At 31.7% G+C, this 13,584-nt stretch overlaps 1 protein-coding gene across 1 annotated transcript; it reads left to right on the top strand.

Moving 5' to 3' along the window:
- The first annotated feature begins 673 nt into the window (after positions 1–673).
- Positions 674–2,004, top strand: LOC120263112 (putative nuclease HARBI1). The gene is made up of 3 exons (XM_039271017.1): positions 674–706; positions 1,253–1,478; positions 1,556–2,004. Exons 1-3 carry the CDS (start codon positions 674–676, stop codon positions 2,002–2,004), a joined length of 708 nt encoding a protein of 235 aa, XP_039126951.1.
- The last annotated feature ends 11,580 nt before the right edge of the window (positions 2,005–13,584 follow it).

Below are 13,584 nucleotides of genomic sequence, written 5' to 3' on the forward strand. Positions count from 1 at the left end.
ACAAATAACTTCAACCTTCCAGCATGTACTTGAAGTGTAATACAAAGAATGAGATTCCTTTATCCATAAGCATGTGGCTAGTGGCTCAAAATTTCTTGCCAACTTGCTTCAGGTTCCCCATATATATATATATATATATATTTGGGAGCCAGTGGCTCAAAATTTCTTGCCAACTTGTTTGAGGTTCCTTATATCCATGCATGGCAACCAATTTAGAGAGGGATTGGCATCATAAACTTGATGTTAATTGATGGTGTAGTTTTTATGTTGTCCACTTTCACATGCATGGAATACAACAAGAGCTTTTTACAAACCATGCAAACTTCATCTTCATTTTATATATGTTTATATATATTTGTGTTAATTCACTTGTTTTGGACGAAAAAGTTATTGATAAATATGCATGGTTCTCTTCTATTATTGTTTTAGACTTTTAATGCCATATGTTAGTTGGTTTAATTTGCTCTTGATTTAATAATGTACTATATTGGTTGATCTTCATGGTATAACTTCATGCTTATATTTTTTTCACTCAAAGATTATGATAAAACTAGTCTACATGAAAAATTTCCAAAATTAATTTCGTTTGATGTTATTTACAAATATGTTGGTAATGGGTATGGCATGAAAAGTTATTTCTTAATTTTCTTGTGTTATGAAATGCTTTTTAGGAATGGACGAGGTTGATGAAGTCCGATTGTATTTTGTAATGTACATGTGTTACTTCTATGTGTTAAACACCATGGCCGCCATATGTGCAAGAAAACAAATGGATAATAGAAACAAGTCAATTCAATACGAGGTGTCATGTAGGCGTCGTAAACAATATGAATACCTAAGTCGGGTGATTTATGAAAGTGACATAAAATGCATTGACAAGTTACGCATGGATCGACATTGTTTTCATAACTTATGCCAATTGTTGACCACCACGGGTAGGTTACGAGGCACTAGAAATGTCATCGTTGAGGAAATGGTTGCAATGTTTTTGAACATTGTAGCACACCATGTCAAAAATAGGATAATCAAATTTGACTTTGTGAGATCGGCCGAAACAGTTAGTAGACACTTCCATGCTGTCCTACGAGCAATTATTCTCTGTCATAGCGTTCTTTTATAAAAACCTAAACCCGTCCCAGAAAATTCAACCGACCCAAAGTGGAAGTGGGTTAAGGTAACTAATACATTTTAGTGGTTTTTCTTAAAGTACTCAAGTAGATAAGTAATAATGTTTCATTTTTTCCAAATGTAGAATTGTCTTGGCACATTGGATGGGACACATATCCGAGTGAATGTGCCCAATGCGGACCGGCCAAGATATAGAACACGAAAATCTGAGATCACTACTAATGTACTCGGTCTTTGCAGTCAAGACATGCAATTTATATATGTTTTGTCTGGATGGGAGGGTTCAGCACATGATGCACGAGTGCTTAGAGATGCTGTTACAAAATCTAATGTTTTGAAAGTTCCAAGCGGTAATTAAAATACACCACAATAATCATTGCATTATTCTTACAATATTGAACTTAATAAATAATATGTTTCATCTTAGGTTTCTATTATTTGGTTGATTCTGGATATGCAAATTGCCCTGGATTTCTTGCGCCTTTTCGAGGCCAGCGATATCACTTGAGTTCATGGGCAGATGGTCATCGACCAGAAACTCCTGAAGAATTTTTCAACATGAAACATGCAAGTGCTAGAAATGTGATTGAGAGGACATTTGGGCTTCCGAAAATTCATTGGAAAATTTTAGCAAGTCCGAGTTTCTACAGCATAGCCACGCAACGGCGTATTATTAATGCGTGTTGTTTGCTTCATAATTTCATTAGGTGGGAAATGATAGAAGACCCCGCTGAAGATGAATTTGAGCCTACATCCTTGGAGGAAAGTGTAGAAGATGATAATGAACACATTGTAGCTGTGCAACCAACTAATGAATGGACTCAATTTAGGCAAGAGTTGGCCGTGAATATGTTTAACATGTCACAATCACAATGAGTCCCCTATGATGACATTGTTTACAAATTATGTTTTCCAACAATGTAACACATTTGTTCAATGTCATGGAGACTAATGATGACTTTTTGTTTGTTATTAAAATTTCATGGATCTAGTCATGAACTTTTTTGAATATAATTTAACATTCATGCATGTCATTCTTTTGTTATTAAAATGTTTATTATTAAAATAATTACAAGAATGAAACCTTCACTAGCTTAGAAATAGAGAAATTTATATAATTTAATTATTAATAATATTAATTAAATAATTAATTAAATAAAACTATAGTAATTATAAAAATTTATTTGATTAAATGTTTAAACAATATAATTTAAATAATATTTTTTAATAATTTAAATAATTACTTACAAAAAATGAAGCATACATTGACAATTAAAAGTAATTAATTAACTTATTAATTAATTCTTAATGAAGTTATTAATAATTAAAAAAATCTATGTGTCATTAAAACATATATGCATACATTTTTTTATTGAAAGAAGGGTATAAAGGTAATTGACTCACATATCCCCCACTTACTTTTTACATTCCCAATGCATAACCTTTTCTAACCAAACACAGTTTTCATTCCCATTCTTTTTCCATTACCCCCATTCCCATTACCCTCTTCATCCAAACGCCCATTCCTATTCCGTCATCCAAACGCTCCCTGACATCCATGCTCTTCATTCATGCCTTTAGAGAACCGGTATCCAAATTAATTATCCAAAAAATTAGACATCAACTAATAATACTTTCAGTTTCTATATATATATATATATAGCTAAAAAGAATAACATACGCGAAAAGAGAGGGAAATTATACTTCCACATTTGAAGCCATGCGGGAGAAGATGGCTACACTTTTGAGCAAATATGTGACCTACATGTTGATGAGCTTCTTGATGTCCGGAGTGACATACTTGTAAAGACATGGCACATCAACGTTCTGAACTACGTCATAATTTTTTTTTTTTTACAAAAGAGCTAAAACCATGTATTACTAAACTAAAAAGTGGATTACAAACAAAAGTGAAGAGAGTTAATAGAAAATTTTGGTGGCTTAATTTATTTCTTTCAGGGATGATTGCCCTACAATCTCATGATTTATCGGTGAAGGAATTTTATGGATTTCACAATAGGAATAATCTCTATGAAAGCTAGGATTTTCTTGTTTGAAAATTATCTGGGAATAAACAATAAATTGCGGAAGTGTACCTGGACTTGAATTTATATATGCCGATGAATGGGTCTTGTGGTTCTTCTAACTGATCACACGCAAAGAGGGGAGATGGGAACCCTAATTTAGAAAACCCTAATTCTGAATCTCAGACCCTTAGCGTGCTCAGTTAGGGAGCACACCATATTTATAAGAAATCTTTATGAGGCTAATTACAAGTCTACCCATCGATAGACTTGACAATTTTGCCCCCGGAAATTCTGCTCATTATATTATTTTCATTATGTAAATACACACATCTAATTTAAATAATTAGAACCCTATCTAGACTTTATATAGATCACCACAATTGGGCCCATTCAAAATTAAATATGATAAGATATACACAATTATAAATGTTATTTGTGTATGTCTACATAACTTGTGCATATATATCTTTAGATCCCTACGTGATATGTGGTCCAAACCCCAACAATCTCCCACTTGGAGCATACAATCATGCAGTTTCAGGAATTAAAAAATTGTGTATAAATTACCATTAACAACTAAAATGTGATCACAACTGAAAAATTACCTAAATCAATCTCGTCCATCAGCCTCATCTATACATGTAACAAAGGAGCAGTCGTCACCAATATAATGCAACTAAACCTATAATGATCACATATACCGACTTACTAATGACATAGATCAAGTGTGGGTGTGTAGCATGAAAATTACGAGCTAATGTAATCTATGCTTGTCTATTTCTAACTAATACAACTATAAAAACTTTATAAGATCATAGTTCAGAGTAAAATAATGAATAAACTAGAAATTTCATAAAATATGTTAAAAATGTCATGACATTAATACAAATATTAAGCTAACTAAATATAAACTCCCACTAATCAAAGCATCTCTACAAATGTCGACCATATAAGCAACGTGCTTGTTAAAAACTATAGGTGTTAATGCAAGTGGATCCGTAATGATGGAGTTTATCCCTATAAGCTCAATATTCATAGAACCACTCTAAACTCTCTCTTCTAAGATCTTGAAGATGCCAAATATACGTTCTCAACCTCACGTTGTTTCATCTGGTCTTCCTCTTATGCTAAATGTGAGATGAGTTCATTTACTATCTATTTTTCTTTTTGACAGTTATAATTCACTTCAAACTGACTGAATTGAGGAGGGAGGGAAATCAACCCTAGATGCACTAGAAGAGCTTCTAGTAGCTCAATTTTCAAACCCTTCAATTTCTCAGCTTGATGACACATATCAAGGACGTGCTCTCGTATATTCCGGTCACTTCTATACCTTATAGATACTAGTTTCCTTAGGGTAGCACTAGTCTCTGCCTTATCACTTCTTACGAAGTGTTTTTCTAGGGTGGCTAGGAATTTCTTAATATTCTTTTTATCAGACATAGTGTCTAGAAAAGCCTCGGGGATTGTATTCTTCATGATCATTAGACCTATATGATTAGACCACTCCCACCTCTCAAAGACTCTCTTGTCATGAATGGAGCTTTGATCTGTTAGAGATGCAGGACATGGTTCTCTTAACGCATAGTCTAGATCCATACATCCCAAAACGAGTATTATCTTATTTTTTTCAAGCATTGAAATTTGTGCCATTAAGCATAGGAATGCAATTGAGTGTAGAAAACACGTTATTAACACTCATAATGTCAACTATATAGAGAGAAATAATTAATAATTAGCTCAAAAATAATTAACCAGATGTCTAATAATCAAAACATATAAATAACAACAACCCATCTTCAAGTTAATCAAGTGACATCAAATCTAGTCTTTGGATAGAGATTTAACTCACTAGTGATTAGCTTGTTGTAGTAATCAAGTCTTTATAGTGAGATCCAGTCAAGTACAAAGTCTTCATTGGGGCCGACTTATAAGTACTCACAATAGATACTTTATAATTATAAAAACCTTATTACCACATATGCAAACAAATCTCTGCCAGACAACAGTCTTTCTTTGAGCCTATGTGTTACCTGCATGAGAATAAGCAAGCACTAATGCCATGGTTATTCACGAACAAATGGTTTCCACAATAGATGTCAATTTGGTGATAATGATGCTTCTACCAATTATAGTAAATAGCCAAGAATAGCTTATAAAACAACTCTAAGTTGTTATTTTTCCTAATGATTATTAAAACAACCTTATAATCATGGACAAAAATTAATCTCATGATTACTAAATAAACCTCAATAATTAAACTAAAATCTGAATGTTATACTAATTCAGAATCAAAGTAAAATTTAAATTATTATAAATTATTAATTATGCTCCTAACTTTGATTTTGATAATTATGAAAATTAACTCAATAGAAAATAAATCTAAACATATATTGAAATCCGTGAATCACGCATAATAGAGTCTATATAAATTAATTAATTAATTAATTAATCTCAACAAAGACACCCAAATTTGCTACAAACTTGGTAAATCTACTTCACCTGCTTTTCACCATGATTTCTCTTTGATTCCAAGCTGTCAATCTTCATCGGAAGTTTTAGGACTTGGCCTTAGATTGAGATCTAGATTCTTATTCTTGCTATGATGATTGAGAACCAGCCTCGCTTGGGTGGCTATCTTTTACCTTCATTGCCGATTGTCTTGGCTCAATTTCCCCAACAAGATCGACACCGATGACGCAGATTTGGATTCGGAACCCTTATCGGTGCCTATGATCACGAAAAGGCCATGGCGGTTGGGCTTCGCATTGACACCACCTAGGCTAAGCTGGTTCTTAATCATCAGAGTAAGAATAAGAATCCAAATCTCAATCTAAAGCCAAGTCCTCCTAAGACTTCAGATGAAGATTGATAGCTTGAAATTGAAAAAAGATCATGGTAAAAAGAAGTGAAAGATGACCATAGGTGAGGAAGATTTACCGAGTTTGTAGCTAATTTGGGTTTCTCTGTTTCTTGGTTAACAACTTAGTTGTGAATTTTGTTATAATTTTTCTTTCTTTCTTTCTTCTTGCTGTTATCTTCTTCTTCTTCTTCTTCGTCAAGATATGTACTCTTCATTCAAGCCTTTGGAGGAACAATATAACTTGCATCTAACCAAAAAAGTTAGATATCAAATAACAACACTTTCACTTTCCATATATATATATATATATATATATAGCTAGGGAGAATAACATATATAGAAAGAGAGAAGGAAATTATACTTTCACATATGAAGCCAGGAGATAGAGGCCAGCTACACTTTTGACCAATAGAAGAGACATACTGCATGCTAATGAGCTTTTTAATGCATGTCACTGTTGTTATGATAATTGTTATTAAATATTATTAAGGGGGGCACATGTGAGTTTTCAATTGAGTTTTACTTTGACTTTCTTTGTTGTGGGCTCCACATCCTTTTAAATATCATTGTTTTATTTTATAGGTATATGTGTAATTATACATTATATTGTTATATTATATGATAACCAACCAAGCATCTTTTCCACCTCAAGCAAGCATAGATGTATCGAGTCCACATCAAGCAACTAAAACCTGGCTTGCTTATGATCAGAGCTTTCAACATGTATTGGTTCAAAGGGCTTTAGGAGGTTTCGTTATTCCTTGATCAACACATTAGAGTTGGAATCAACTTCTCAATCGAAGATCCAACATATCTAGGTTCTCCAGGGCAAAGTATTTCATTATGGTTCATCCACAGATAATTGATTTTGTCTTTTTGTATACTCACTATGGAAAATTTATTTTATAAGGGGCATAAGATTAGGTAGAAGGTGAGATCAAGAAAGGTATTATTTTTCTTCATTAATTTTTCTTGAAATTTAACTATAAGTTTGAATTGTTTTTTTTTTTTTGTTTTAGTTTTGGTTTTGTTCACAAGGGGCATGAGATTAAACATGAGCTTAAGAAAGGCTTTGTTCCAATTTTTTTTGGTCTAATTGTTTTATTTTCTTGCCATTAGATTTTGATTCAACATTTGATTTTGTTTGTTTTATTTTATATGGCAAGTATTAGATTGGAGAGAAGAAGAGCTTAAGTACCATTTTTCTATTTTTCTTTTCTTATTAATATCTTTGCTTGAATTTTAATTCAAGATTTGAATTTGTTGGTTTTCAATTTTTGTTTTAGATGCAAAGGAAAAGAAGATCGAAAGGTATGTGTGGAAAGGGAAGCTATGTTTGGAGAGGGATTTAAAAAATTTTTTTTGTTTGATTAGAAATTAATTTTGTAGTACATTTTTTTTTGTTTAATTTGTTCTCAATAGAAAATGCAATTTTTAGTTTTTTAGTTTGGTATTTTGTCAATTATTTTAATAATACAATTCTCTCCTCTAATGCAAGTCTAAAACTTGCACAACTTGCAATAAAACATTTCTTGCACGTTTTTTTCTTGCTTAAATAAATAACAAAGTCACAACAATATAAAAATTAAAAATTTATCTTATTGTTCTTTCCATGAAGCTCATTTTGATCATAAGTTACTTTATTATCATAATAGGTAATGTATAAATATTAATATAAGTTATCTATTTAGGTACCTAAAAAAATATAATAACATATTATATATATTCAATAAATTTATAACAAACACATGATTTATGAATTGTGTGGATGCAAGAAGAGAAACAATATTTAATTGTCTCACTTGAAGAAGTGTTTATGTAAATAACAATTTTTATTTTTTTTCCATGGTGAGGATAGCCATTATCAAAAATTAATGTTCATAACAGCTATCTAATATATGTAATAACAGTTGCATTGTTTCTCAAACTTACTATCAACACAGTGATGTTATAATATAGTCTCAATTATTTTATTTATTTTGTTTTTGTATAAAATTAGATAAAATTAGATTCCAAACATCCATATAATTTGAAATCAAGATGCTATATTTTATAAGCACTATGAGAAACAATTGTTTTCAATACATTGAAGCTCGCAGTGTAAGGTTTGTGTAACTATAAGCTATCTTATAGAAACTACGATTTTAGTATAATATTAGTTTAATTTTTATTATTCTGGAAGCCTTTTCATCATTTTCATAGTTTGTAGTGTCTCAATCACAATTTTTTATTACTAGTATGCACCAATAATTTTTAAAAAATGATAAAAAAATTTAGTAGATATACACTTTAATCTTCCTAAACAAACATATATGCAACGATTAAGGTTAATTTCATCAACTCTAATTCTAATACATTTTTATGATCTTTCCAAACATTATCTCTAACATTAGATAAAGCAAAAAAAAAAAAAGTTATTTCAAATTAAAATATCTTCACTTGAGTTACATTACTTCATCACTATCATAAAAATATATAAGAATGAATATTCAACCTCGGAGTAATAATATGCAATGTTAATCGACAAGAATGTAACCAAATTGGAGGATAAGAGATTTAATCTTATTGTAGGACTCTCAAAAAACAAATAGTCCAAAACAAAGCCCTTAACTATAGAGTCTATGGTGCCAAAATCATAATTAATTAACAAATCATCCCCAAACAACCATTTATTTTGTATTATAGCCAAAATATTAATTTACTACATTTATTTGTAGAGACAAAGTGCAGATGCATCCCAAATCGTAAACCTACATTAAGGAAAACTATAAATTTATAAAAAAATTTCCTACATAAAGAATGTTTGAATCTTATGATATTATATGCTTCCAGCATTTGTCATATCTAATCACTCTTCTTTACGTAAAAAACTTTATATGTGTTTATATTATAAGATTTTAACCTTATTATATTATATTGTTATTAAACTTTATATAAATTAATAACCCTAATTTATGAAAAAAATATATCTATTTATATGTTTACTTATACCTGCAATGTTAGCACGGGTTGTCCTACTAGTTCTATTAAGTTTTGACAACATCATTTTTTATTACTTACATCACCAAGGACAAGTCCCATAGTTACCAGTGCACCGCCACCACCACTATTGTGGACCCATCCCCCTAAGTCAACTTTTAACCAAATTTTCCTTCTGTATTTTTTCTTTTCACATTGTGAAGCACCCCCTCCTTTGTACTCACCCTCTCTTTTCATCCTCCATAACCTAGCACCAAGCTCCCCATTCTAGCAACCGTGCTGCTAGCCAAGCCACCATCACCTTGTCACGACAGTGTCAGAGAGTTGGAGATCTTAAAAAGGATGGTAAGACCTTGTCAAGCACATCTTGTATTACTCAAGGGCACTGCTGCTCTTGGTCTTCAGCTCACTACTTCCACCTGTATCGATCTAGTGGCCTACTCTGATGGCGACTGGGCCAGGTGTCTGGACACCCGCAAGTTGACCTCCAGCTATACCATCTTCCTCAGCAACAACCTGGTTTCTTGGTCTTCAAAACGACAACCTATGGTATCCCGCTCAAGCGCCGAAGCGGAGTACCGTGGCGTTGCAAATGCTGTCGCTGAATGCTATTAGCTTCGTCAACTTCTCACCGAGCTCCGTCGACCACCGCAGAATGCTACCATTGTTTACTGCGACAATGTCTCTGTCGTCTATCTCTCCACAAATCCAATTCAACATCAGCGGACCAAACATGTGGAGATTGATCTTCATTTGGTTCACGATCGCGTTGCCTTTGGCGACGTCCGCGTGCTACATGTTCGTTCGTCATCACAATACGTGGATATCTTCACCAAGGGACTATCCTCTACACTCTTCCTTTACTTTCGATCTAGTCTCAACGTCCGCCATGCTCCCGATTAACACTGCCGGGGGTTGATAAACTATTTGTACAGCTCACCAGCGGATTTCTCTCTAACCAAATTGTGATAGTTTTCAAATTGATTATTGATTGATTTCTATTAATAAGCTTTCCAACTATCTCTTGTTGTACTCCTATATATGGTGCACCAATCAATGGACAATGCATATCTCTCTTTTTCAATCAATCTTTCAATCCTACCATTGCTGGTGAGTTGGGGCAAGGCCAAGATCTCTCTTTCTCTATGAGTTGGGGTGTTAGAAGAGGTTGTAGGCAAGGGATTCATGGTTGTGACCGTGCTTAAGCAAGTAAGCCTCTTGCCTTGAAATTGTTAGTGATTGTTGTAGCCTAGGATGCCTAGAAGGTGATTGTTTTGGTTGTGTTAATGGATCCTTAAGATTCTTAGCCATGTTAGAATTCATTTCCTTTGTTGTAGTTGTGGAATGTTTGTATTATTTCTTAGTATGGATTGATTGTCAAGTGATACAACCACTTAGCCTTTTTATCATGCACATGAGGTGTTTGTTAAAATGCCTCTTTGAATTTTTATTACCACCCATGCCTTGAAACTTGTTATTATCCATGTAAATTCCTTTATATTGCTTTCTATACCCCTTGGCTTGGGTTGCATGAGTTATTGTTTGGTTTTGATCACAAGCCTTGTAGATGTGGTAATTTTCCCTTTATAGCTTGCCAAGTTCAGTTGTTCATGATCTTTTATTTAAACCTTAGATGCATACACCAATATATGTAGTTATATGTATGTATGTATGTATATCATCCTTTTCAATGACCATATGTTTTGCCTGGTATTCATTAGATATTCTTGTCTTGAGTAAGCTATTGCAAAAGGATCTTCTGTCTAGGATCATGCTTATTGTTAGTGATTTTCTTAATGCATATAGGTTGGGTTTCAATTTAGTGTTGTTACTTGAATGCCTCTAGAAAACCTTTGTCTTAATGGTTATTTGTACTATAGTGCTTCGAGTTATATTTAAAGCATTGCATGAATTGATCCTTGTAGTACTGGGTTCTCTTTCATCTACATGGCTATAGCTACTACTTTTTGAGATTCTTTTATCATTTGAAATTATTAGATGACCACTGCAAGTTGAGTAGAATGTAAATCCTTTTATTTTGGTATGCCTTTGGTCCACGTTTTGGCTTGTGATAATTTAGCACCTTGAGCAATTAGAATTGGGTTATGCTATCTCTAGGGTATTTCAAGAAGGGTTGGTTTGGCTTTTGGGGGTTAATTAGAGTGGGAGCTAATTCTAAGTAAGTAATCCACATATAGCTTCTTAATTTTTTGTATATATATAAAATTTTAGCTATGTGTATATTTATTTATTCACTAGTGTATTATTCATTGTTAACATGAACTTAATTGATTTAACGCTTGACAAGTGTAATCATGAAAACATTCAAAGTTTATATGCTCATTTTTCATTTCCCAAATGAGAACCTAGAAACCTTTAATTTTTGAGTTGTTTTATATCATTAATTTTAGAATCAGAATCTTACAAAGTTATTATTATTATTATTATTATTATTATTATTATTATTATTATTATTATTATTATTATTATTATTCTTGACACCTAGTAAGTAAATCCTCTTATAGATCAATATGTTATTTTGAATTTAAAAATTCAATTATTTATGTATTATTTATCCATTCTTTTATTTTAAGACAATTGGCTTAGTTGCATAAAAAAACATGAGATCTTGCAATTCCTTTGAATAAATGCTAAGTTATTGTATCTATGCTCAAATGAGAACTTGGAAGTCTTTGATATTATTAATTATATTATATTACTCTATTTTGGTTTCATAATTTAGCAAAATTTTTGTTGGCAAATATTGACATCTAGCATTTTGAACATACTGACCTTTTTGAAACTTTGAACCAAATTTATTTCATTACAAATAGTTTTAGTCTCCAAATAAACAATGCACTCCATGAATTGAAACTATAGTTTCACGCATGGACCATCGATAAAACAATAATGACATCCAACTAGGGCCACCAATGTAAAATAAATATATTATGTTATTTTCGACTAGAGTCGCCAAGGTAAAACAAATGAACTCCAATATTCTAACTCAGGTGTAACCGAAGTAAAACAAATGGCTAAGGTAAGTTTGAGAGACACATTCTTTTTGGAATAATGTTATGTTCTAAATCTGTATTTCTGTTGAATTATTCTGGTTTTAAGACTTGGATTTTGATGAACATAGTACTCCAATACATAGTGCTTATATTGCATTCATTTTTATTATTATTTTTTTAATTCCAAAGCACTTGGGCACAAGTTTTGTTATATTTTGATCCTTATGTTATAACTCTTAGACTTTGTGTGTTTTCTAATTTTTAGTGACTTGTTTATTCTTTTTTAAACTCATCAAGTTGTTAATTACTTCTTTTAGATTAGGAGTAAGGTATTTTAGAGGATAGCCTGGTAGTGGTCGTTAGGTAGCAGGCGTAGCCTTGGTCCTGTCTGTATTAGACTGTCTTTGTTATGCTTTTGTTGACGTTGTGAGACTTGTGTATATTTGTTTTGCTTTTGTTTAAGTCTATGACCTTATGCCTTGTGACCTATTAGACTTCCTTTTATTTTGTGATTATGTTAAATTGTTCACTAGTATATTCTATTTTGAAATGGTTCAATTCTCTGAATAGTCCATCTACTTTTTCAAATGTGCTTTTTAGTTTCATATACTTTAAACTGTAATATTTTAGTCATACTACTGATTAAATTGAGTCATATTACTCCCTATTAGGGTTAGGGTAGGGTTTAAAAAGACTAACATAGCTTAATTGAAGCAGTAGTGGGATTAAAAGATTACAGTTTAAATTATAGGGACTTAAAGGGCACGTTTGAAAACGTAGAGAGACTATTCCTAGAATTAAACCTTTTGAGATAGGTTTTTGAGACTTTACATACCCACTAAGTTCCCACCTTATAAATATATGGCCATTTATCTGCATTCCAAGACCACCAGATAAAGTTCGGGGTGTGACAAGACAATGTAGCCAAGACTTTGTACCATTCTTACATCTTTCTCTTGTATACTTTTTTTTTTATATGTATATTTCTCTCTTTGCATGTGTGGGAGAAGTTAGCCTGACGTCTAGTGTATATATAAAGCGGAAATAAGAATGGGACACACATCTTCTAAAAAAATCTTATATTAATCAAGTATTAAACAATTTTTTAATAAAATTAAAAAAAATGTTGTCCTCTTTGCTTTTACTATATGAAATTTGTGTTATTTTTAAAATGATTTTTTTAAATAACTTTTTAAATAACTTTAATTTTCTATATGACAGTTGGACTATTTTAATTATATAAAGAGAGTTAGGCCTCATTTTATATATATATATATATATACCACTTGTCCAATCAATGTTTTTGAAATTCCGAATACCTCTTTATTTAATTTTATTTTTATTTTCTTTAAGCATCATGTTCATTTTATTGCAGTGATGTTCGTCGTTTGAAATACTGAACATCATCTTCCCGTTTTTCATTTATATTTGGTGTTTGAGACAAAGAGACACAGATGACCCAATTTTTATATTAATTTTATTTGTTCAACATTTCGAATAGTTAAGTTTCATAGATGAATTATAATTTTTAATCTTTCACCTTTTGTTTTTAATTCATCCACAAATGAAATCG

The sequence above is a fragment of the Dioscorea cayenensis genome, chromosome 6 (genome assembly GCF_009730915.1).
Source record: "Dioscorea cayenensis subsp. rotundata cultivar TDr96_F1 chromosome 6, TDr96_F1_v2_PseudoChromosome.rev07_lg8_w22 25.fasta, whole genome shotgun sequence".
NCBI classification, from domain to species: domain Eukaryota; kingdom Viridiplantae; phylum Streptophyta; class Magnoliopsida; order Dioscoreales; family Dioscoreaceae; genus Dioscorea; species Dioscorea cayenensis.